Source organism: Pleurodeles waltl, chromosome 12 (genome assembly GCF_031143425.1).
Source record: "Pleurodeles waltl isolate 20211129_DDA chromosome 12, aPleWal1.hap1.20221129, whole genome shotgun sequence".
Classification (NCBI taxonomy): domain Eukaryota; kingdom Metazoa; phylum Chordata; class Amphibia; order Caudata; family Salamandridae; genus Pleurodeles; species Pleurodeles waltl.
Window position 1 is genome coordinate 81,982,852 of NC_090451.1, and position 24,810 is coordinate 82,007,661.

General features: G+C 44.7%; 1 protein-coding gene across 1 annotated transcript; it reads right to left on the reverse strand.

The window, feature by feature from the left end:
• STK31 (serine/threonine kinase 31) lies at window positions 1–24,785 on the reverse strand. Its single transcript, XM_069216292.1, has 2 exons — window positions 23,549–24,785; window positions 1–2,066 (listed from the first exon to the last, which is right to left on the reverse strand). The coding sequence occupies exons 1-2, from the start codon at window positions 24,644–24,646 to the stop codon at window positions 237–239; spliced, it is 2,928 nt and encodes a 975-aa protein (XP_069072393.1). The 5' UTR covers window positions 24,647–24,785; the 3' UTR covers window positions 1–236.
• Between the last annotated feature and the right edge of the window lie 25 nt (window positions 24,786–24,810).

Here is a 24,810-nt window from a genome sequence, read left to right on the forward strand (position 1 = left end):
AAGCCTCACATTGCCTTTAATTTGGGAACCAGATTGTTTTGAATATGAACACTAGATACCCATGAATATATACCGGACAATGCAAAACTGTAAGGCATCCACGTAAACAAAAAGCATACATTCTAATAATCCTAAACATAACTTTAACATCAATTTGTGCATTTGGCTGCACCCTAACAGGGCATTATATTATCCATCAAAATAACCATCAATCTTGATTCAACAAGGCATCAAGTTTAGCTACAAGACTGGATCTGTACGTCAGCGTTCTCATTAGTGCTTGCTTCATCCACTTCGCTATTTGAAACAGGAAGTACTTGAGCTTCTTGTGTCAGGAAATATTCATCTTCAGTTACTTGTGCAGCTGTTATCTGGCTAGCACCAGAGACCAGCCTCGACAACAGATCTTTAAGATTTCTATCCATGCTACAACTTTCCAAGTCTGGGGTTCCATCCTGCATTATTTTATATTGTTCTCCATGACTAAGCCAAAACAAAAGGCAGCCATACGAATACATGTCTGTTGACGGGGAAGCCAAGTGACCAGCTTTTACTTCTGGGGACGTGAAGTTCAGTGGCCCAACTGAGTTTAAGAGGTTGCGTTGTTCGTCGGTTTTTGTGAAATCAAAGTCCCCAAGCATTCCTTGTTTGCGATTCAGTGCAAATACATTGTTTTGATGTACCGACCCGTGCACAATGTTAGCTTTGTGGAGTGTCTGCAAGCCACATGCAACTCCCTTCATCACCCTTGCAACTTCCTGGATGGTCAAAGGCCTACTTGCTTGAATTTCTCTCAAACTTTCTCCAGGATAAAAGGGGACTATCAAATAGGCTAAAGGATCAGACTTGCAGAAAAAAAGAAACATTAATGGTACCAAGTGAGATTCCTCCTTCAGCTCACACCAGGCCATATGGTATTTAGCTGCTCGCTCAATCACCTTTGCTTCTGTATCAACATCAATAGAATATCCTTTCAGCAGAACTTTCCGACCTTGGATATCAGCACAGACTACTGGCCTTTTGCTGCTAAGCTCCTTCATTGGTTCTGCATTGAAAAGTTCACGTTCAAGGCTAACGGAGAGAAGGCCACCAGAGTTCATGTAGTTAACAATTCCGGATTCTGGATGTAGCAATGGCAACTCAGGGAACCACTTTTCCACCAAACAGCGTAGCTTGTTATATTCTTCTTGTTCCAGATATATTTCTTCAAATATTTTCTCTCGCAGTTCAGCAATATTTTCTTTTATGTTATTGACATCAGCATCACAAGCTTCATCCAACTCTTCTAAACTTCTCTGCTCAATAGCTTTCCACCTTAGCTGAGTCTTTAGTCCTTTCAGAGTCTTTTTAATTGCCAGTAACTTATCAACATTAGGGCTTTTGTGGAGCCATTCAGCTATCTGTTTTTCAAACTCAACACTGTCCTTGTGCTTGGACATTACTACTCTGATAAGTTCCAGTTCCTGTCGAATCTTCTGCACAACCTTGTTGTAAGCAGAAAGTATTATCTTCTTTTCAGTTTCATCATGCTCAGCACCAGAAATGTTAAGCTCCTTTTCAATAACTGATTCAACATTTTTAATGAGCTCATCAATGTTGCCCACAACTTCGTCGGAATTTAAAGATGCAGTACTTGTCAAGTCAAAAAATTCTCTGAGGTCATTGAACCACAAAAACAGGACTCTCAGAGAATCATCTGTGTCACTTCTGACATTGCTGAACTTCTCAATTTTTGCTTGTTTCCAATCATGAAAGTCCTGGAATACTTCATCCGAAGCTTCAGGGTCTGTGGCTTTACCATACACATCTTCCAGTGAACTAAATATTTGCTCTAAGGCTTTAGTGCGATTTGAAAGTGATAACTCATCCACTTCTCGAATAAAGTCTTGTACTGCAGAAAACAGAGCCTGCTGCACAGTATTACGTGTTTTTATTAAGCCGGCTACTTCCTCTGTGACTTTGCATTGCTGAATCGCCTGTTGTGCAACATTGTAAGCTCCCCAAATTTCTTCCAGTGTTTCTAGTGAGGATGGTGCAACACTGCATTCTTCCGAAATAACTCGTACCTGTTCGGACATATAAAACAGAACAGTGTATTTATCAGATTTCAATATGGACGACTGAATGGCTCAATAATGATCTGAATACTGGGTGCAGTTATAAATGAAGGTATAAATAATTAAATAAACGCCTCCAATGAACAGAAAAAGACTGCCATACTCAGTGGAGAATATCACCATAACAGGTATTTCTAGAAAACTGAAAAACCCAAATAGAAATAAATGTTGGTTTATACTATAATGAACAAGTTACTTACCTTCAGTAACTAATTATCTGGTAGAGACTATCTAGCTGCAGATTCCTTACCTTAGAATGCCGTGGCGTCAGCACTGAATCCGGAATTGTTCTGCTGAGCAGTACCCTGAGCGTGCCGTCAGGTGGCGTCGTTCGGATCCGCGTGGCATCGTTAGAGTCATCTGTGACGTCACAACCTCCTATTTAGGCACCACCTCGGTGCGCATACTTCCGTTCTTTTCCACAACTTCCCACGTCAGAAGCGCATAGTCATGGAAGAACCATTTTTTTTCCATTGTCTGAGCAAAATGAAACGCCCTGGAGAAAGGGTAGAAATCTGAAACAAAAGACAAAATCATATATATATATATATATATATATATATATATATATATATATATATATATATATATACACACACACACACACACACACACACACACACACATATATATACATCCGCAGAGCGGGGAGGCCTGGGTGGGTGCAAGGAATCTGCAGCTACATAGAGTCTCTACCTGATAATTCGTTACCGAAGGTAAGTAACTTGGTCATCTGATAGAGACTTTCAGCAGCAGATTCCTTACCTTAGAATAGATACCCAAGCTATAATTCCTGGCGGTGGGCTGCGCAGATATACTTCACACAAGGAAGTCCTGCAGGACCGAGCGAGCAAAATGCTCCTCTCTTCTAACCTGGCTATCCAGGCAGTAGTGTCTTTCAAACGTGTGCAGGCAAACCCATGTTGCCGCCTGGCAGATGTCTAGTACCGGCACGCCTCGAGCTAACGCCATGGTAGCAGCTTTCCCTCTGATAGAGTGAGCTCTCAAGCCCTCAGGAGGCTGCTTCTTAGCCAAAGCTTAGCAAATTGAAATGCAGAGAATGACCCAGCGCAAACTGATTTGTTTCTGGACTGCCCGCCCCTTTTTTGCACCAATGTACTCCACAAAGAGTTGGTCGTCCACCTGGAACTCTTTTGTGTGGTCAAGGTAGAATGATAACGCTCTTTTTGGGTCCTGCCGATGGGGATGTTCCTCTTCTTTAGAGGGATGCGGTGGAGCAAAGAAGGTGGGCAGGGTGATATTTTGATCCAGATGGAAAGGGGTCACCACCTTGGGGAGGAAAGAGGCACGAGTTCTGAGGACTACCTTACCAGGATATATCATGAGATACAGCAGTTTTGATGATAAAGCCTGCATCTCACTCACTCTCCTGGCAGATGTGATCACCACTAAGAAGGCTGTCTTGATAGTGAGCAGCCGGAGAGGACAATTATGTAAAGGCTCAAAAGGAGCACACATTAGAAAAGTAAGCACTAGATTAAGGTCCCACTGGGGCATAACAAAAGGCGTAGGTGGAAACATATGTACAAGCCCTTTTAAGAATCTCTGTACAATAGGGGACTTAAACAAAGGCTGTTGATCAGGCAAGGGAATAAAAGACGATAAGGCAGAAAGATAGCCCTTTAGAGTCCCTAAAGAGAAACCCTGTTGGGCGAGTGACAGAACAAACAGAAGGATATTAGAAAGAGAAGAAGAAAGAGGATCAATTGACCTCTCTGTACAATATAATATGAAATGTTTCGAACAGCAGGCAAAAAACGTTTTAGTAACGGGACGCCTGGCTGGCAGAATTACATCACAGACTTCGGGAGGGAGGTCATAAACCATCAACTGCCGCCGCTCAATCTCCACGCATGGAGCCGCAGAGTTGACAGGTTCCGGTGGAGAACCTTCCCCTGCTGCTGCAACAGAAGATCCTCCTGAAGAGGCTGTAAGGAAATGCCTCCTTGGCATGGTTACCCCCTGACTTTTTGCCTTTGCTGATGCCAACTTATGATTTGAAAGTGTGCTGGGACCCTGCTAACCAGGCCCCAGGACCAGTGTTCTTTCCCTAAACTGCACCTTTGTCTCCACAATTGGCAAAACCCTGGCATCCAGGTAAACCCCTTGTAACTGGTACCCCTGGTACCAAGGGCCCGATGCCAGGGAAGGTCTCTAAGGACTGCAGCATGTCTTGTGCCACCCTGGGGACCCCTCACTCAGCACATATACACCGCTTGCCAGCTTGTGTGTGCTGGTGGGGAGAAAATTACTAAGTCGACATGACACTCCCTTCAGAGTGCCATGCCAACCACACACTGCCTGTGGCATAGGTAAGTGACCCCTCTAGCAGGCCTTACAGCCCTAAGGCAGGGTGCACTATACCACAGGTGAGGGCATATGTGCATGAGCACTATGCCCCTACAGTATCTAAGCAAAACCTTAGATATTGTAAGTGCAGGGTAGCCATCAGAGTATATGGTCTGGGAGTCTGTCATACACAAACTCAACAGCACCATAATGGCTACACTGAAAACTGGGAAGTTTGGTATCAAACTTCTCAGCACAATAAATGCACACTGAAGCGAGGGTGCACTTTATTGTAAAAATACACCCAGAGGGCACCTTTGAGATGCCCCCTGAAAACATACCCGACTTCCAGTGTGGGCTGACTAGTTTTTGCCAGCCTGCCACACAACAGACATGTTGCTGGCCACATGGGGAGATTGCCTTTGTCTCTCTGTGGCCAGGAACAAAGCCTGTACTGGGTGGAGGTGCTTCTCACCTCCCCCTGCAGGAACTGTAACACCTGGCGGTGAGCCTCAAAAGCTCACCCCCTTTGTTACAGCGCCACAGGGCATCCCAGCTAGTGGAGATGCCCGCTCCTCCGGCCACTGCCCCCACTTTTGGCGGCAAGGCTGGAGGAGATAATGAGGAAAACAAGAAGGAGTCACTCCCCAGTCAGGACAGCCCCTAAGGTGTCCTGAGCTGAGGTGACTCTTACTTTTATAAATCCTCCATCCTGCAGATGGAGGATTCCCCCAATAGGATTAGGGATGTGCACCCCTCCCACAGGGAGGAGGCACAAAGAGGGTGTAGCTACCCTCAAAGACAGTAGCTATTGGCTACTGCCCTCCCAGACCTAAACACACCCCTAAATTGAGTATTTAGGGGCTCCCAGAACCAAGGAAGATAGATTCCTGCAACCTAAAGAAGAAGGACTGCTGACCTGAAGCCCTGCAGTGAAGACAGAGACGACAACTGATTTGGCCCCAGCCCCACCGGCCTGTCTCCCTACTTCGAAGAAAACTGCAACAGCGATGCATCCAACAGGGTCCAGCGACCTCTGAAGCCTCAGAGGACTACCCTGCATCTAAAGGACCAAGAAGCTCCCGAGAACAGCGGCCCTGTTCAAGAAACTGCAACTTTTTGAAACACAGAAGCAACTTTTAAAGACCACACGTTTCCCGCTGGAAACGTGAGACTTTCCACTCTGCACCCGACGCCCAAAGCTCGACATGAGGAAAACTAACACTACAGGGAGGACTCCCCAGCCAATGCGAGCCCGTGAGTAGCCAGAGTTGACCCCCCTGAGCCCTCACAGCGACGCCTGCAGAGGAAATCTAGAGGCTCCCCCTGACCACGACTGCCTGCTTCAAGGAACCCGACTGCACCCGCAGCCCCCAGGACCTGAAGGAACCGAACTCCAGTGCAGGAGCGACCCCCAGGCGAACCTCTGCCTAGGCCAGGTGGTGGCTACCCGAGGAGCCCCCCCCGTGCCTGCCTGCATCATTGAAGAGACCCCCGGTCTCCCCATTGATTCCTATTAGAAACCCGACGCCTGTTTGCTCGCTACACCCGGCCGCCCCTGTGCCGCTGAGGGTGTACTTTCTGTGCCTGCTTGTGTACCCTCTGGTGCCCTACAAAACCCCCCTGGTCTGCCCTCCGAAGACGCGGGTACTTACCTGCTGGCAGAATGGAACCGGGGCACCCCTATTTCCATTGAAGCCTATGTGTTTTGGGCACCACTTTGACCTCTGCACCTGACCGGCCCTGAGCTGCTGGTGTGGTAACTTTGGGGATGCCTTGAACCCGAAACGGTGGGCTACCTTGGACCCAACTTTGAACTCTGTAAGTGTTTTACTTACCTGTGAACTTAACATTTACTTACCTCCCCCAGGAAATGTTGATTTTTGCAGTGTCCACTTTTAAAATAGTTTATTGCCATTTTTGTCAACACTGTACATGCTATTGTGATAATTCAAAGTCCCTAGAATAGCTGGGTGAAATACCTTTCATTTAAAGTATTGTTTGTAAATCTTGAACCTGTGGTTCTTAAAATAAACTAAGAAAATATATTTTTCTATATAAAAACCTATTGGCCTGGAATTTGTCTTTGAGTGTGTGTTCCTCATTTATTGCCTGTGTGTGTACAACAAATGCTTAACACTACCCTCTGATAAGCCTACTGCTCGACCACACTACCACAAAATAGAGCATTAGAATTATCTCTTTTTGCCACTGTCTTACCTCTAAGGGGAACCCTTGGACTCTGTGCACACTATTTCTTACTTTGAAATAGTATATACAGAGCCAACTTCCTACAGAGGCAACCTGACTAGAGGACTGATGCTCATCTTGAGAAGCTCTGGATACCAGACTCCTTGTGCCCAATCCAGAGCCACTAGGATTACTTGGGCCCGGTCGTTCTTGATAAGTCTGGGCAGAAGTGGTATGGGCAAAAAGGCATACAAGAGGCCTGAGCTCCACTCGCGACAAAAAGCGTTGCCTAGTGATAGCCGCCTTAGAAACTCCAACGCACAATACTGCTGACACTACGTGTTCTCTTCGGAGACGAAGAAATCTAACCAAGGCTCTCCCCACTGCTGAAAGAGTCCTTTTGCTACCTCCGAATGGAGGCACCATTAGCGATCCGCTAAGCATTTCCAGCTGAGTTCGTCCGCTCTGGTGTTCAGAGAACCTCCCAGGTGTTGAACCACCAGGGTTATGCCCTTATGTTCCAGCCATGTCCATAGACGTAGAGCCTCTTGACAAAGGGTCCACAAGCCCAAAACATTCTGCTTGTTGCAGTACAACATTGCAGTAGTGTTGTCCGTGAACACCTGCACTACCTTCCCTTTCATAACAGGAAGAAATGCCTTTAATGCTAGCTGATCGCCCGAAGCTCCAACAAGTTGATATGGAGTCCAGATTCCATCAGAGACCCCTGATCTCCACCTCTCCCAGATGGCCGCCTCATCCCAGAAGTGACACATATGTCACTACTGTAAAATCTGGTTGGGGAAGGGAGAGGAATCTGCCCTTAACCCAGTCGCAGTTCAGTAACCACCACTGCAGATCCTTTGCAGTTCCCTCTGAGACCTGAACCATCTCGGTGAGATTTCTCTGATGCTGTGCTCATTGGAACTTCAGGTCCCACTGCAGAGCCCTCATATGCCATCTGGCATGCTTGACTAATAGGTTGCAGAAAGCCATGAGTCCCAACAGCCTCAGAATATGTCTCACCGAAATCCAGTATAGAGGCTGAAACATCGGTATCATAATCTGAATATCCTGGACTCGCAGCTCGAGAGTATAGGCCTGATACTGCACTGTGTCAAGAAGAGGTCAGATGAAAATGAGCTTCTGAGAGGGAATCAGGTGTGACTTTGGCACGTTTATAGTGAACCCCAGCGAGTGCAAGAGGTTCGCCATTGTCTGGAGGTGGGTGACGAGAGCCTGAGATGTCAGAGCCTTTAACAGCCAGTCGTCCAGGTAGGGGGAAGACTGAAATGCCTAAACTGCGCAGATGAGCTGCCACCACCGCCATCACTTCCATGAACACCCGAGGGGCACTTAGTGAGACCGAAAGGGAGCACGGTAAACTGAAAGTGTTTGTGGCCCACCTTGAACCGCAAGTAATGCCTATGGACAGGCAGGATGGGGATGTGAAAATACGCATCCTGCAAGCCCAACGCTACCACCCAGTCTCCTTGGTCTAGGGCAGACAAGACCTGAGCAAGAGTGAGCATCTTGAATTTCTCCTTTTTGAGGATGAGACTGACATCCCTTAAATACAGGATAGGGCAAAGTCCATTGTTCTTTTTGGGAATCAGAAAGTAGCGGAATTAACAACCACTGCCTACTTCTGACATCGGGACCCTTTCTATGGCTCCCTTGGCCAAGAAAGCCGTAACTTCCTCGCAGAGCAAGACCAAATGATCCCCCATCCGACGTTCTTTTACCAGAGGGACAGAGGGAGGGAAAGACTGGAAGGGGAGGGAATAGCCCTTCTGTATGATCTGCAAGACCCATTTGTCCAATGTGATGGACTTCCAGTGAGGAAGATGAAATTGAATCCTCCCTCCAACTGGACGGACATGGTCTTGCAGAACCAACCTAGGAGGGCGTGGGTGCTGTGGAAGAGGGGGGCTGTGTGGTGGCTGACCTCTGGCCAGGACCTCTGGCCAGACCCTCTGGGTCTGATGGTACCACAGCCTCGTCCTCGCACGGGATGCTGTGAAGCTGGAGGATGGTGGCTAACTTGTGGCTGGCGTGAGACTGCACCCCTTCCGCAGCCTCGAAAGGAACAAAAAGACAGACTGCTGACGAGCCAGCGCTGAAAGGCCCAAGGATCTGGCCCTAGCTCGAGAATCCTTGAACCTCTCAAGTGCAGAGTCTGCCTTCTCACTAAAAAGGCGAGAGCCATCAAAAGGCATGTCCATCAAACTCGACTGGACATTCCCTGAAAGCAAGTAGAATGTAGCCAGGCGTGGCGACGGAGGGGCACTGTCGAAGAAATTGCCCTGCCCAGCAAGTCGGTCGTGTCCAAGCCACACCTGATAGTAAACTTGTTTGCACCTCTCCCATCCTTGACAGCCTGGGTGAGAGTGTCCCGTACGCCCTCTCGGGACTTGGGGCAGCACCTGTGCCACCATATCCCATAAAGTATGGAAAAAACGGCCCAATAGGCAAGAGGTGTTTAATGACCTCAATGCCAGTCTGGAGGAAGAAAAAAAACTTCTTTCAAAGTTGGTTCATCCTCTTGGATTCCCTAGAATGGGAAGTGGAGGCTTGGACCACCAAGCTCTCCGGGGTGGGGTGTTAGGTGAGGAAACTAGGGTAGTTTGGAGCAGGCCTATGGCGGCGGCCGATTGTCCTATTCACAGGAGCCGCTGTGCTGGGTTTGGAACATGTTCCCAAAAAGACATCTGTGAGGGCTTCATTGAAGGGTAACATCAGCACCGATGTAGCAACCCCCAGCTGAAGCACCTCCGTCAGGCAATTAGTCCTGACTGTCACCGTAGGCAAGTCTAGGTCCAAGACCTCAGCTGCCCTACGCACCACAATTGCATAAGATGCACCCTCCTCCGTAGCCACAGCGGGAGGAGAGAGCATGCCAGCACCTAGAAAAGTATCCAGTCCACTGGCTTTTCCTAGATCCTCATACCAGTCCTGTTCATTCTCCAATCCATATTCTAAAGGGTCCTCAGACTCCTCCCACTCCTCTCCTGTGCCTGGCTGTTCTGAATAAGCCTCAGGCACTGATCTAATCTGCGCCGTCGGAATCGGCATCGTATTATGCTGTTCCGGCTCCTGATCATCCGGAATGAGGATGGGGCTACCACCACCAGTGGGCGCCGGTGTTGGTGGGAGCGTCTACGTAAGGCCCGGTGCCGGAGAAGGTCGACTGTGAGATACCGGTGCCAGTCGGACTCCACTATCGGATCCGGGGCTCCCCAATGGCCCTGAGGCCGAAGCTGCTGGCGTCTAATCCGATGGGGCCCCTGCTGACCCCGCGGGGCCGAAAGACCCACCCGAAGGTGCAGCCCACTCAAAAACAAGGTGCGTAGCCTCGTAGAATTCTTTGATTTGAGAGGGGGTTGTTCTGGTCCCCAGAAAAGGGGGAAGATGCTGAGATGGCCCTGGGAACGGCTCTGCGGAGCCCCGCTCGGAACTTCAACGTTCCCTGGACGCCTCGTTGGCCCACGGGCATGCCGAAGGCGAAGTCCACTTGGACTTCTTCTTCTTGTGCCTGGTACCTGAATGCCCGAAGACCTTGAATGTGAAGATGATGACTTGGGGCTCCTAGAGCGGTGCCGCGACCTCCTCCTAGAGCGGGACCGTGACCTCCTCTGAGTTGTGCTAACCAGAGATGGCTGCCGGGCCGCTAGAAGCTTGAGAGATCTCGCTCTCAAGGCCTTCGGAGCCATGGCCCGACAGTCAGGAACATGACTTTGAATCGTGGTCTTTCTCAAGGCACCAGAGACACACCTGGTGTGGATCCGTAACCGACATGGTGCGCTGACATGCACCACACGGTTTTAATCCCATCTTTCTCGAAGACATCGCTCAGACAATCAAAAACTCTTCGACAAAACCGTAGAAAAAAGGGTAGCTCTTTCCAGATCTGCGCTTAATCAGCATGGAAGGAAAATAAGTGATGTGCACGCTGGGGTGGTGCCTATATAGGAGGTCATGACGTCACAGATGACTCCAAAGATGCTGACAGCATGCGGATTCGAACGACGCCACCCGACAGCACGCACAGGGTACTGCTCAGCAGAAAAAAGTCCAGATTCAATGCAGACGCCACGGAATTCTAAGGTATTGAATCTGCAGCTAGAAGTCTCTATCAGTTACACAGAATATAAAGCTGAAGCGGCTGGTACTGGTTTAAATTGAAAAAAGGAAATCATTACGGATGCATTGTAAGGGTATCATGCAAAAACATTTCACATAGGGATATGTAAATTAGTTTGTCGGGAATGGTATTATGCTGGAGTAGATTACAAAACAAATCCAAATAGATTTTTCTAATACAGTGAGGCTTAAGTCATATTGAGATGAGAAAGAAATGGTGACACTGCAGGCACATTTTATTTTATGTTACCGGTTTCGACAAAGTAAAAATGTAAATAGACATTATGCCTTGATTACTCACAATATTGATCACACCAAGGTGTAATCAATATTAACAAAAATAGTCCATGTATTACCCTTCGCCCATCACAAACTCAAATAATAAGAAAGTAGCAAGCAGACACCAGGAGCCCAAAAAACACACAAACACAAAAAGCCAAGCAAAGAAACTACTGCACAAAAAAATGTATGCAGTCCAAACACCACAATCAGTTTCAGCAGAGTAGAAGCCACTTTAAGCACAGAAGCCCCAAATAAAGCTATTTACATGCCCAATTTACAATGCAAAACAAAGGTATGAGTGGAACCCCAAGTAACCACTCAACAGACAGAGATGGGTACTTTTCAGACATTCAGCCTAGAAAGCAGCATTCTCCCGTGCTGACCACCCATGAACAGAAACTAGAAGAGGAAGTCCAGGCGTAGCAACAACCAAAGAATTGCGGACTGAATCGGATGACTGATTGCATTCACTGGTGATTATGTCCTAGATTCCATGGGCTGTAGAACAGAAAATTAGCATCATTCTTAAAGAGTGCTTCTTTTCGAGCCAAATGCTCGACCGACAACTGAGAATGGGATGATTAATGGGCAGCCAAAATATACCCTTAGGAGCCATTATGAGTAACACTACAAACTGAAACAGGTGAAAACATGCCTTAGGCCATAAAGCCTGAAAATGCCTCTGTACCAACCCCTCAGGAAGAAAATGCACACAGGGTGCTCAAAGCTGAAGAGCCTCAATTCTCCTAGGTGACTGGCTGAAACAATGGCAGCTAAATTGCCACCTTTTGAATTAAAACTTAAAAATACCCTCCTATAAAGGGTCAATTGGAGCACTTACTAGTCCCCGAAGAACCATAAGAAGGTCCAGGGAAAGGACTTTAGGATGCACCAAAGAACAAGAAGAGCATCCCATGACAGCATGAATGGACATCCAACTCAAAACCTTTCAACAGTATATAGGTGTAACCCTCAAAAGCCTCTAGAATGATAAAGGAATCCTTTCTTCAAATCCTGTGAAGTGACCTAGGGAGGAGGAAAAAAAGGGCAAAAGGAAATAAATATCCTTGAAGCCACACAGAGAACAACCAACACCACAGATCAAGTTTGCTGGAGAAAACAGGTTCATTTATGGAACCACAACTTTTGTGACTTCCGGAAATACCCCTAGGTCAATACAGAAGTCCACTGAGGAAGAAAATACCAGACTCTGGATGGCTGCATGCACATTTCTGATTATGGGACATGAGAAACATAATCATGTGCACATGAGCCTCTTCCCAAGACATCAGGGGATGAGCCAAAGCCAGGGAGGGAGAACTGTCTCTTCATCTCGTCTGTTTTGATTTATAACTTTGCCACCTGGTTTTCCATTCAATCAAGAAGGGTCTTCTCTGGACTCAGTACCGAAAAGTACTGCATTGCCATTGAAACTGGCCTTAGCTCCCTCCTCTCTGAAAACATAAGTCTCCTGGACCGAGGCAGTTTCCAGTGGGGCACCGCACACACTGCTGTTGGCATCTCCCCACAGCCGTAAAGCTTTAAGCTTTAACAGCCTACCCCTGGAGAGAAAACTTCAAAGAAAGAGGCATCAGAATGGATAGACAGCAGTCCTGGGACCCCAGACCAAAGTACTCTAGGACGTTCTGGACCAGAAGCTTGAGCTGGAATTGGAAGCACAGTTTTTAGAGGACCAGAGCTCTCTCCAGAACCTGGACACCTCTCAGTGGCCAGACCTTCGCAGCCCTGCTAGTCCACACTAGCCAGGTCTCTGAATCTGAAATCATGCACGAAAGTCTAGGATAAATCTGTTGCAGACCTCTTCAAACACTCTAACATCAGAAACAAACTCCTCTCAAAAGTGGGATGAATGCCAAAAGAAACATCCCTTACACAGATTAGAAGCTGTGGAGGACTTGGCTGAATAGGGTCCATCCAGACATCCCAGCTTCTGATTTAGGTGAAGGCAAAGTGATCTTTGAAATTCTAAAGAATCTCACGTGCAGGGTCCTCTGATGCCGGAGTGCAACATGCCTCCCGGGGAAAACAAATCAGCAGACTGGAACCTATGGTTAGAATGTACAGAGGAAGGACAAAGGGGCAGAGATAGACTGACTTCCTGTGAAAACTTCTTTACCATCAGCATCTCTTCTAACAAAAAGCATTCTGGCCAAAAAAGGATACCCAAGCAACAAAAACTTCTCAGAAGCACCCGCCAACCCCCGCTTTCCAGGATCTCAGAGTACTGCTTAGTCTGTCACAGCTCCCAAGGCTGTCAGAGTCAATGTTCTCCGCCCATGAAGCAGTGTATCAAATACAAGCTGAAGAAGTTGCTTCTCCACGACTTTGCCCATGTCAAATAACAGTAGTCCAGAGGACAGCTTACGCTCTGAGAGAAAACATAGCAGCAGACTGTTATCTCTTTAAAAAAAAAAAAACGTTACTCTACCATTTTACCAAAAAGATCATTATGGGATGCTACCACCCAAGAGCACATTTACAAGACATGCCAGACTGTGAAATGTTTGAGATGTTTTTCTGTAATTTCAGCAGGGAATACAGTTTCTTTCAAACCCATTAAACTACAACTTTTTCTATTTCTCAACAATCCTTAAATAACACAAAGTGAATGCTATGCAGAAGAGGAAGACCAGTAACACAGACACGTTATGAATGGTGAACTGCATCACCAATTTCTGCAAGTATCTTATAAGTAGAAGTGACATCCTTAACTCCTGCATATGAGCCAGAATCAGGCAACACTGCTCCTCTAACATATTTCCCGAAATAAGTAAGCTGGAGAACGTAGGGGTTGGACCAGCAAGTATGTGCTTGTCCTGAACCGGAACGTGTAGCAGCTTCAATCGTGGAGTAAAGGTGAGTAGCAGTCATAAGAGCCAATAGCTCACCAACCAGCCAAGTAGCCGAAGCAGGACTATATTGCTCCAAAGGGTGTTCCACATACGAGATGAAGGGACAAAAGAATGAGAGCAGAGAGGATTGCTGTCACTAGGTCTTCTCATTGAATGCTTAGGTTTAAACCATGGTCATTTGGAGAGCTTAAAAGAACCTCAGAAGTGATAGGCTTTGCCGTTCTTCTACATTACTCCTTCGAAAGGCACCACAGAATTCTCCATTGCAGAAGTCATCCCACATATAAATCAGCCCACCAAGCACAATCAGAAGGACAGAATTATTGAAAATCATGGCACTCAAAGCAGAGTGGGAGTACAGCAAAATCAGCAACACAACATGCACACATCCAGGAAAAAACAAAAAAAACAGCCCCCTCCCCCCTTTCTCCACAGGTCTGTATTTTAAGACTCACCAGCCCTAATAATAAAAACCTTCTGCACCTGTGATATTTCATCAGTAGCACCATCTTCCCATTTAGAAGGCGGGGTGCCAGGCGGCGGCCAACATCTTCACTCAAGGAGCTCCCAAAGGGAAATCCAAGTGCCTGCCTCTAATTATCACCATAGGACAACCCCCGGATTCCTGGGGAGGGGTTTAAGCGCAGTCAAGCCTGTCTGCACTGACAGTGCTTGACGTTGCAGCAGACAAACTGCACATGACCAAGAGCCAGAAGCCTGGGATACACTGTCCTGTCTGACTCCTGTATTACAGGGGCAGGCAGATATTTGTAAAAAAATGTCCAATTTCCTGCAAAACGAGAAAAAAAAAATATTAGAATCCTACCTGTAGGCATATGCCCATGGGACAGAGATAAAGAATGAACGGTTTTCGAAGGTGAAGTCACTTACTCGGCAACTCAATGGGAGCGGGAGGGGAGAGTTAAAGTGTTCATAAATCTACTTAACAGGAGAGTGTTCAATTTCATTAATTGAGGTGAAGAACTACAGCCAAGGTAATGTTTCAGACTGATGAGACATGCATTACGATTCAAAGGTCAAGAGCTACACAATAAGCTTTATATTCTTTGAGGTGCATAGGCGCTGATTAAATGATGCATTGAAAGGGAGTGCAAGTTTCTAGCTGTTGTGATCCAAAGACGAAATGTGTTGTGTTTGTTCCAAATATCTTCAGTACAAGCACATCCAAATGTGAAGCAATGCTAGCAACAAAAGGGAGGTTGAGTTATGCAACAACCCCATGAGACAAGAATAGCACTGGGCTTTAAATAGTCATATCTAGAATTCCGTGTTGAGGAATTAAAATATGACTGTGGTCTCTGACTAATCCTAAACCTCATTCTACAACTATGATCCCCAAAACAACCCTTTCTTTCTTGGTATTTTGGAAGGCAAAACATTTTACCAAGAAAGACAGAAATTACCATGTTAGCAAAATTAAAGACAGATGACTGAGCTAGAATTAATATTACTTTCCTAGTAGAATATCACAAACTGCTGAAGTTTTCTATTATTCAATTAAAATTAGTTGAAGGAATGGATGGTGTATATTATAATTTAGTCACAAACATCTAGGAGAGAAAGAAGCCCGGGGAAAAATAAACTTTAAGCCAAAAGAAAGGTCTCTCTAACAGTATATAAAAAAAATACTGCATAAAAAGACTGTGGTAAGCCAGAGTGTAGATAAGAGTCTGAATAAGAAATTTTAAATGGTTGTCTTTCCTTTTGTAATAATTTTAAATCATTTGTTTTTGATTAAACACAGATCCAACTGTGGTTAGGGGGACATTTAAAAAAACCTGTTAAAATATAAATACAATGTCTAAATATACACGTGTTTTAAAAATGTCTTAAACATTTAAAGTTAATCATAAAATATTTAACAATGACTATGTAATTATTTTTGACTAATATCAGGCTGAAATAAGAAGCTTGGTCTTGCCATGCTCCTGTGCCAAGTATAGCCCTGTTTTCTTTTTCAGTACTTTCTACGTATTTTTCTGCAAGAGTGCACAAATTGAGATTACCCATCTTCTGACCCATGAAGAACTCCACCTCAAGTGAAGAAAATGTATTTGTATTGCTATTTGAATTGAATACATTAAATTGAGTGTGGGAGGTGAGTGACATTGTAGTTTCCTTGTATTACTTGTTCACTGAATCAGATTGTTTGTAGAGTCCATTAAATAGACCATTTTAAATAATCCCTTTGTACGTACACATTTTGTTCAGGTATTTTAGCTTAAAAAATGCGTAACTTTTTTAAAAAAAAAGGCTTATTTTTTTACTAATACATGAAAAGCAAATGACCAAAGGATCTTTTTTTTTCTTTTAACTTTATTTTGGTTTTGTTTTATCATCAACAACAAACATTACGAACATGTGAAACATCACAGTTGTTCCATAAAAAAAAAAGCTATCATTGTGAAGTATATCTGACATTACATAGCAATATTTCCATGCCTACTGCGTAGCAAGTAGAGGTAAACATGACACAAGGGCGGACATCTGTATAGTAAGTCAACAGAAAGCGATGTGTATCCATAAGCACAATGTAAAACATGTCATGTACTAGCCTCTGACCCCTCACTATCACTATTGGGGGGCAGTTCCAGGTCAAGTGAGCAAAGTCAGCATTCGCTGCCGAGCATTTTGGACATGTATTTGGTCAGGAGGAGTCAAACTTAGCAAGTTGTAGCGGTATCATGTAGGTGCTGTGCAGATATTCATAATGCTTAATAGTTTGTGCCTCTGGTTGTTGGAGATACATTTAGTCTGTGTACAACAATAGTACCACTGATTATCTGATAAGGAATGGCCCAGGTTCCGTTCCCATGCCAATCTAACGTTCTGCACTCCTACAGATTTTAACTGTGGGAAGCTTTATACCGTTGAGATATCAGGAGTGTATTGCCTTGCGATAGAGGGGGAAGTCGTTGGGTTCGAGTAGGTAAGAAGGAAGTGTAGTGTGCTATGCACTCGGTGTAGGATAAAGGTTTCTAAGTATGTTGTAGTGTGCCCCTCATATAGCGTTGTGATAATTTTTAGCCGAGCATCTTTAAAAAAGTCACCTATTGTGTGCAGGTGATGGGAGGATAACGCCTTTTGAGTGAGTCGCTCCAATGTAAGTGAAAGCCATGGGTTCACCAAAATTGGGAGGTGCGGGGAGTACAGCATGTCGTAGCCCAGGTAACGGTGCATGTTGAGCCAGACCCAACATGTAGCCGAGAGTGTGTGGATTTCCGCTGTGGTTCTACGTAGGCCCAGCGTCAATAGTACCAAGAGGGAATGGGGGAGAGCATGTGTCTGTTCAGGTTTGAGGAATTGCAGCCGTGCATCTGGGTGGTACCAGAAGTAGGCAAAGTGAGCCTTGGCTATTAAATAGTAGAGTCGGAAATCAAGGACTGAAAAACCGCCCAACATACCGGAGAGTCAGTGTGTCCCAACGCACCCGGGGGTGTTTGCAAACCCATACTAGTCGCATGAGTAAGCTTCGAAGTGTGTCAGAGAAGTTGTGATATAGTGGAATGGGAATGTTTAAGAACAAATATAAAAAGCAGGGGGGACCACCATTCTGATAATGGCTATCCTGCCAGACACTGAAAGTTGGAGTGTTATCCAGCGATTTATCCAGGATGCGAGTTTATCTATTGCTGGGCCATAATTCAAGCAAACCACCCTCAGCACTGTTTCTGTGTAAAAGAATACCCAAGTAGCTAGACGAATCCTCACACCAATGTAGCGGATATTCCATAGGACAAGGTAGCGCTGCATCCGTTAGCGGAAACAATTCTGATTTACCCCAGTTTATAGTCAGCCCAGAAAAGGCACCAAATCAAATCACCTCCAGTAACAGGGGGTGAGATTGAGGAAGGAGTGTCAGACAAAATAATATCAGCAGCATATAGGGAGGCCAGAAAAGGGCCACTGTGGAACCTTAAGCCCTGATGTAAGTGTCACTCCTGGAAATAGCACACCAGTGGGTCCATAGCGATAATAAATAGCAAAGGCGTCAGCGGGCATGTGCTTCGTGTAAGGGGGAAAGGCTCTGAGAGAGTACTGTTAATTCATAACCTAGCCTTTGGGGTGGCGTAGAGCAACTGAATCAAGTCCCTGAATCCCCTTGACATCCCTGGTTTTGATAAGGCAGCATGTAGGAAAGCCCATTCAAGTGAATCGAATGCCTTCTCAGCATCAAAAAGTACAGCCGCCGCCAGATCTGGTGAGATCTGGTTGATGACTGAAAATGAGGTGCGCAAATTAAACGATGTAGAGCGATAAGGTTCAAACCTGGATTGCATAAAGGAGATAATTTGGTCCATAAGTAGAGATAGGCAAGTAGCCACTACGTTTGTAAATATCTTCTTGTCGTGGTTCAGCAACAACAATGGTCTATAAGAGGCACACACATCAGGTGGCTTGCCAGGTTTCAACAATGTTATCGCGGCCTCTCAGAGGCTTGGCGGAAGCACACCCAACCCCAGGGACTCCACGTATACCTCAGGGAGGTGCGGGCTTAAAATACCATTGTACTCTTTATAGAAATCCCCGGTAAACCCATCAAGCCAGAGGGCCTTTGACGCACTCAAGGAATCTATGGCCTGGGAGATCTCTTCGCAGGTGATAGGGGCCGCCAGAAACTGGTGTTGGCCCTCCTCTATCCACACCATGGCAATGCTGGATAAGTAGTCTGCCAAATCTGAGGCTGAGGGGTCCACGCATGAGGTACTCAACTGATGATAGTACAATGTGAACCCAGAGACAATTGCCACATTAGTCGTGGCCTCGGTGCCACCTGAACATCGCAAGGAGGTGATATATGAAGCCCGATATTAAGGGCGCAATATACGAGCAAGTGTCCACCCAGGTCTCTTCCCCTCTCCGTATCGGCGGGCCTGGGCATATTTGCCGAGATGCGCAGCCAGGTCATTAAACTGTTGCAGTAATTCCGAGTGCACAATCAAGTCTGTGGCCTTTGCCTAAAGGCGCGTCCGGGTGTCCACATCTATGAGTTTCTATGACCAAAGGATTTTCAACATACTTTTTTCTTTTTATTACAAAACCATCAACCTCTTTTACCCTTACAGTCTCAATACCTGCAAATGTTTTTAGGTTTGATTTCTGGATATTTGGGGACATATGGTAACAAAGTTAAGTTAAATAACAAACATGTCTAACTGGTTTCCCAACAGATATTACTTCGTACCCCTTAAATTGTAGCCTTAGGTCAGAAATTGCTTGAAAACATATTCCCCTATTTTATTTAAGAAGGAACCAGCAAGAGGGCCATATCTTTGGAATCAATGGAAATAGGGAACAATTGGCACTGTAACCTCAAGCTTGGCGCTTTAGGAAATAAGATTATTGTATTCCAGTTAGAATAAAGGAGTTGTGGTATTTCCTGAAGTGTATAGTGTTAATCAAGTGGTTCCTGAGCTGTGGCGTAATTAAAAAAAAAAAAAAAAAAGCGTCCAGTTTAAAACTGTTGGCTAGTCAAGGTGAAATTGGTTGAGTAAATGAACGAATGTGATAAAGAGATGTGGTTAGGGATTCTTAAGGTAAAATGCGGTGGTGGAAATGCTCATGTTCTGTTTTAAGTGGTATTCTCTAACATGCTGATGCACTTACAAACTTCAAAGATTAAAAAATCCAATTTATAAAGCCTGGCATGGGCTAACTGCAATAGGGAGGGATTGTAATAGAGTGATTATCAAAGTAAAAGAAAGAGTCGAACGTGCCATCACACCACCAGGGTCCATGGATTGGTGCAATCCACAGCAAGATTTCCGTTGTCCTGTACTCACTTTGTTTGTTTGCTTTGGATTTGTGTTCTTGCCTTTTCTCCACCTCATTTGTTTGTAACCCAACCCACATTGCTCTTCCTTTTCATCTAACAAATGCACAGCACGGTCTCACACAGACACACACTCAAACTGTCATGTTCATGCAGATACACACATTTACAAAGACAGAAAGATGCATGCATACAAACATAATAATCCACGCTGTCACAACCACAGCTGGCAATAGCCCAGGAGTGGGTGACTGAACTATGTCACAGATGGTCTGTACATCTGTCTGAGAGGTAGATGGACCCACACCTACTACAGTCTCCGTTAGTTATAGGACACCCAGAGGGACCCCAGAAAGGCAGGCCACCTAGAGCAGCATGGGCCTGTTGAGAGCCGAGGTAAGAGGAGTTGCAGGAGATGGGACACCTAGCGCTGCCCATAAGGGTGACTACATCAGACTATTTCGCCTGTCTGTGGTTAGGAGGGAGGAGCTGCGGCACAGCAGGGCTCCTGTACAATGCACCTTTGGGTACACAATGGCCTTTAGAGATGCTAATAGGAAATGCAGAGACACGCAGTTATACAACCCAGAATGTGTAAATGAAAACCATGGTGGGGGTAGCTATACTGACAAATCCCCTTTGTGTTTATTGTTTTGATAAAATGGCCTTCAAAAAGTATATATCATCAATTCGAAGGGCAGAGCACATGGACTGTATGATCTGACCAAAACCAAATAATCTGCTAAAGTTGGAGACCCAGAATTGTTAACACATTCCTATTTGCTCCAAAGGCTATTGCTTTACGTTTTGGTGAATAGACAATGAGAGTGGGCACAGTCTATCCACCCTTCCACTATGTAATATCCAGTCCAGTATTCTTATTTAGTTTACCTGCAAACTTTAACAGTTTTTAGTTTGATTATAAATACTCCCAATCTTAGACACGAATAGGGACAGAGGAATAAGTGCAAACGACGATTACACACGACCTGATCATTTAGCTAAATGGCGTGACCAAGATTGAAAATGTGTCTCCTGGTTCCAGTTTCCAACTAGACCACAACTGAAGTGACAGTAATCCAGATGGAAAAGCCAAGTCTTCCTTCCGAGCGATTGCCAGCATATTTAGATGAAGTAATAAAGCTATGATAAGATGTTAAGTCAAATGGTGTGTGTCAGCCCACCCCAGTGAATTGCTCACCTCATTAGATGCCCTGTAAGGTGTTCTTCGTGGAACTCGTTCCTCTATTCTGTCTAATTTCAAAACACTCCCTCAAATGTTTTCACATAGAGGTGGAGAACCCACCATGTACCTTTAGTCTCCCGTTAATAATGCCAGACAGTTCTTTATAAAACTATGATTTTTTATTTTTTACAATAAAACCTCTATAGGTAGAAATCATACACAGCAGTACTGTGTGGGGAATTCATATCAATGCAGTGGTTTGTGCTATGTACCATATAATATTATAGCAATTCCAGAAATAACAGGATTCAACTTGGAGGTGGGTATTAAGAATAAGGTATCGCAATATGTGGATGGCCTGTTAACATACCCAAGACACCCCAAAAAGCGAGGACAACTTGTGATGCAAAAGCACAACACATTTGCGAAGTCTTCTGGCCACAGGATTAACTGGGATGAATCCAATTTCTACCAAATGGAGCAATCATGGTGGTGGGAAACGTAGTTATCTGCTCTTTGATAAGAGTAGAAACGACAGAGAATTAATACATTTTTCAAAAGACACAAGTCACTCGTGGAAAGGAATATTAACCCAGAACTCGAAAAACTGAAAAAATAAACTCTGCACTAGACACTTCTGCCATCATTAGAATACTTTAGGTTATGCACAACATCTTAGATAATAAACACTGTAACGGCTTTTCACAAAACTTGTCTTGATGATTAGATCTTTCTTATGGTGTAATAAAGTCACAGGGCTCAGAATTGCAAACTGCTTTAAATCACCATACGATGGAGGACTGTGTATGGTGGATTGTAGTCCATATTACTATGCAGCACATCTTGCAGTAATAATTAACTGGATTTTTGATACCAGACCCTACTCCGCTTATATTGGCTAAAGATGGGCACCAGGGGTTAAGTAAACAATCCATTTTCATGGTGAGGTAATTAAACTTGGTTGCTCCACCAACGATAAAATGTCTGTGTTATATGGCGGGAAACGGACAGCATAACAAACTAACACAGCAAACCCCATTCCGGGGTGGGATATGGTTACCTGAGCTCTAGACACTAAGGGTACACTCTAGACACTTGGTGTGGTACACACTCTGGAATCAAACTTGGGGAATGAGGTTACCAGTCCAACGTGAGAACGTTTGGATCCCTACAGGAGGAATCAGACCATCTCAATCCCAATACCACAACATCACCAATTTAGACATGTACTGACATCACACCTGAATCCTCTCAACGACCTTCTCAAATTTAGTCATCTGGGGCCAATAATAAACATATAGCCCTGCCGGACACAAAAATAATATGAATATACAATACACTAATCATTCACACCCCAGATACATTAGGAAACTGAGAAAAGATTGAGAAGCAGATATTGTTGGGATTGAGAATGTCAACTGGCAAGTCACTTTACTGGTCCCTAGAGAACTTGCAATCTTAGCATGACACAATCTAATCCAATTTAAATACTTACATCGTGTTTACTACACAAAGAAAACACTCTGGAGTATGAGGCAAAGAAGCTTCACTTATTTGTCTAAGATGCAATGAGAAATGTAAGAACTTTTCTAAATTCTGTATGGATCTTTCCAAATTACTGTACGCAGACAGCAGCTATCCTCTTGGTGGTTACATGATATCCTGTTGTCCTTTCTCCACAAGTTGTGTTCTGTGACATTTAAAAGATGTTAATGCTAATATAGCTACAAAAATTCTTATTGGCTTGGGAGTCATACTTGCGACAAAATACATAGCTCCGTCATAGAGAGTGACAAGGGTCCCAAGCATAGCAAAACAGAGCAGGGATTAACCGCTGGGGAATCCTAGAGGAACTAGCGTATGAAAACTGAGTTAGCAGGCAGAAACATGATCACATCTAGAGACAATGGCTGGATTGTGATGAAGAGGAGAAGGACATCTCACTCCCTGAAAAGTGGAACAAAGGATTGATTAAATGCTGGATATCTCAACCCAGGACTGGGGATATTTGACAATGTATGGGTAGAACTTCCTGTTGTATTGTCATTTTTGTTTCTATTCTCTTTCCTGTTTCAAGTGTATGAATAATTGAAACGCTAATAAAATATGCTCTGTACGAAAAATGCATTTTACTGATAGAGAACTGTCACAATTCTGAAAAACTGACAGCCCAGAAGCCAACTACCCGATTTTAGAGGAGGACTAAAACTATCTTACCCATTATTCCTTACAGTGATTAGATCTGACAAAAGGTTGTAAAAGTACTTTCTGATCAAAAGCATTGGAATTAGATTAGATATTAAGAGCCTACTCATCAACTAAAGCATTCAGAATTGGTGTACCAAACGGAATTATGTTTATTTCTATTTTGTTAATTGATACCAGAGTGGAAAAGCATGCGACTGCATTTCTAAATGTTGCTCTCACTTGTTACTTAACTGGACCTTTAACACTTGCGGTCTGTATTCCATTTTTAATTCTATTATCACTTGCAGCATTAAACTGTTGAAGTGGTTACAAAGTCTCAAAGTAATAGTTTAATATTCTGATATATTTCCATAAACACATTTTTAGAACTCAATAAAATGAACAGTGTTTTCATCTTATACTGGTGCATTCGACTGACTTAAGTTAGGGTTGAACATTGACATACCGCTTCAGAGAGATCGTCACCAAAACAAATATTCATATTTTCCCGTCTAGCAGACTTGAGTAACTCAATCTTAGAAGATAAAACTCTCAGTTTATCCGAGATTGCGGTCTTCAGGCTTCTTTCTAGAAGACAATGCATTGCCTCTTTTTCTTTCGTTGCTTCAAGACCAAGTAGCTCAATTTGTGATTCTAGAGACTCACATTTCTTAAGGACGAGATCCATTTGAAACTTTAGCCTTTCGTTCTCGTCCATTACCTCTCTATGCTTCGTACTAAGTGAATTTGGAGAAGATCCAGGAGATAATTTTGTCCAACATGCATTATTTCCTGAACTGTCGTCAATCGGGTTCAAGGCCCGGCTTTGATTATTAAAAGGGTCTTGTGTTCTATTTGGCGTTGTTGAACTCTTTCGATCGCCCCCTGCAGCATTTTCAACGTGCCTGTTACTTAAGGATAATGACATATTTGAATTCAGTGGTGGGCAGATTAAGTCCATTCTCGTTCCTTCGTCATTGATCAAGATTGGTACTGTTTTGCACCTCACAGCAAACCCCTTCTTTAAAACTTCTTCACCAATATCTGTCTGATCACTCTCAGCTTGTACGACCACGGTGTTGTCCTTATATGTAACTTTATGTCGAACAGTTATCTGCCTTTCGTTTATCATATTGACTAAAAATGCTGTACCCTGTTCTGACACAGACACATCTGGGTCAGAAAGCTGCAGTCCCCACAGTCGGTATTTTCTGGCTAATCCTGGGAACTGCAGCTCCTCTGGAAGTTCAACAAGACATGATCTATTCACTGCCTCGGAGTTTCCATAGTCAATATAGATCACGTGGCAGAATTCGTTACTGATTACCTTTTGTACCTTGCACCTGTACCAACAGTTGTCTTGGGAAAACAAACCACCGTATATCGTGCCTATTTCAGGATTACTGAAGATGGGGCCCTTCAAGGGGCAATACGTAGCTAGTTCTTCGCATAACGGTGGCATCTCGTCAGCTCTGTCCACACACTGCGCCCAGAAAGTCACAGCGTCTTCCACGTGGCTGACAAACACCTGTTCAACCCTTCCAAACCCTAGACATTCCTCCATAGTGAAAACCTAGCCTTTCCAGTGGTTGAGCCCCCTAGCACTACTCCGTCGCCACAGAAACCATACAGCCGGTTAAACTCACTTCCTGGCACGCGCGCAGGTTCAAAGGTACACGTCTCTCGCCGGCGCGCCAATCAACGGCCCTTGTAGTCTTGCGCCTGCGC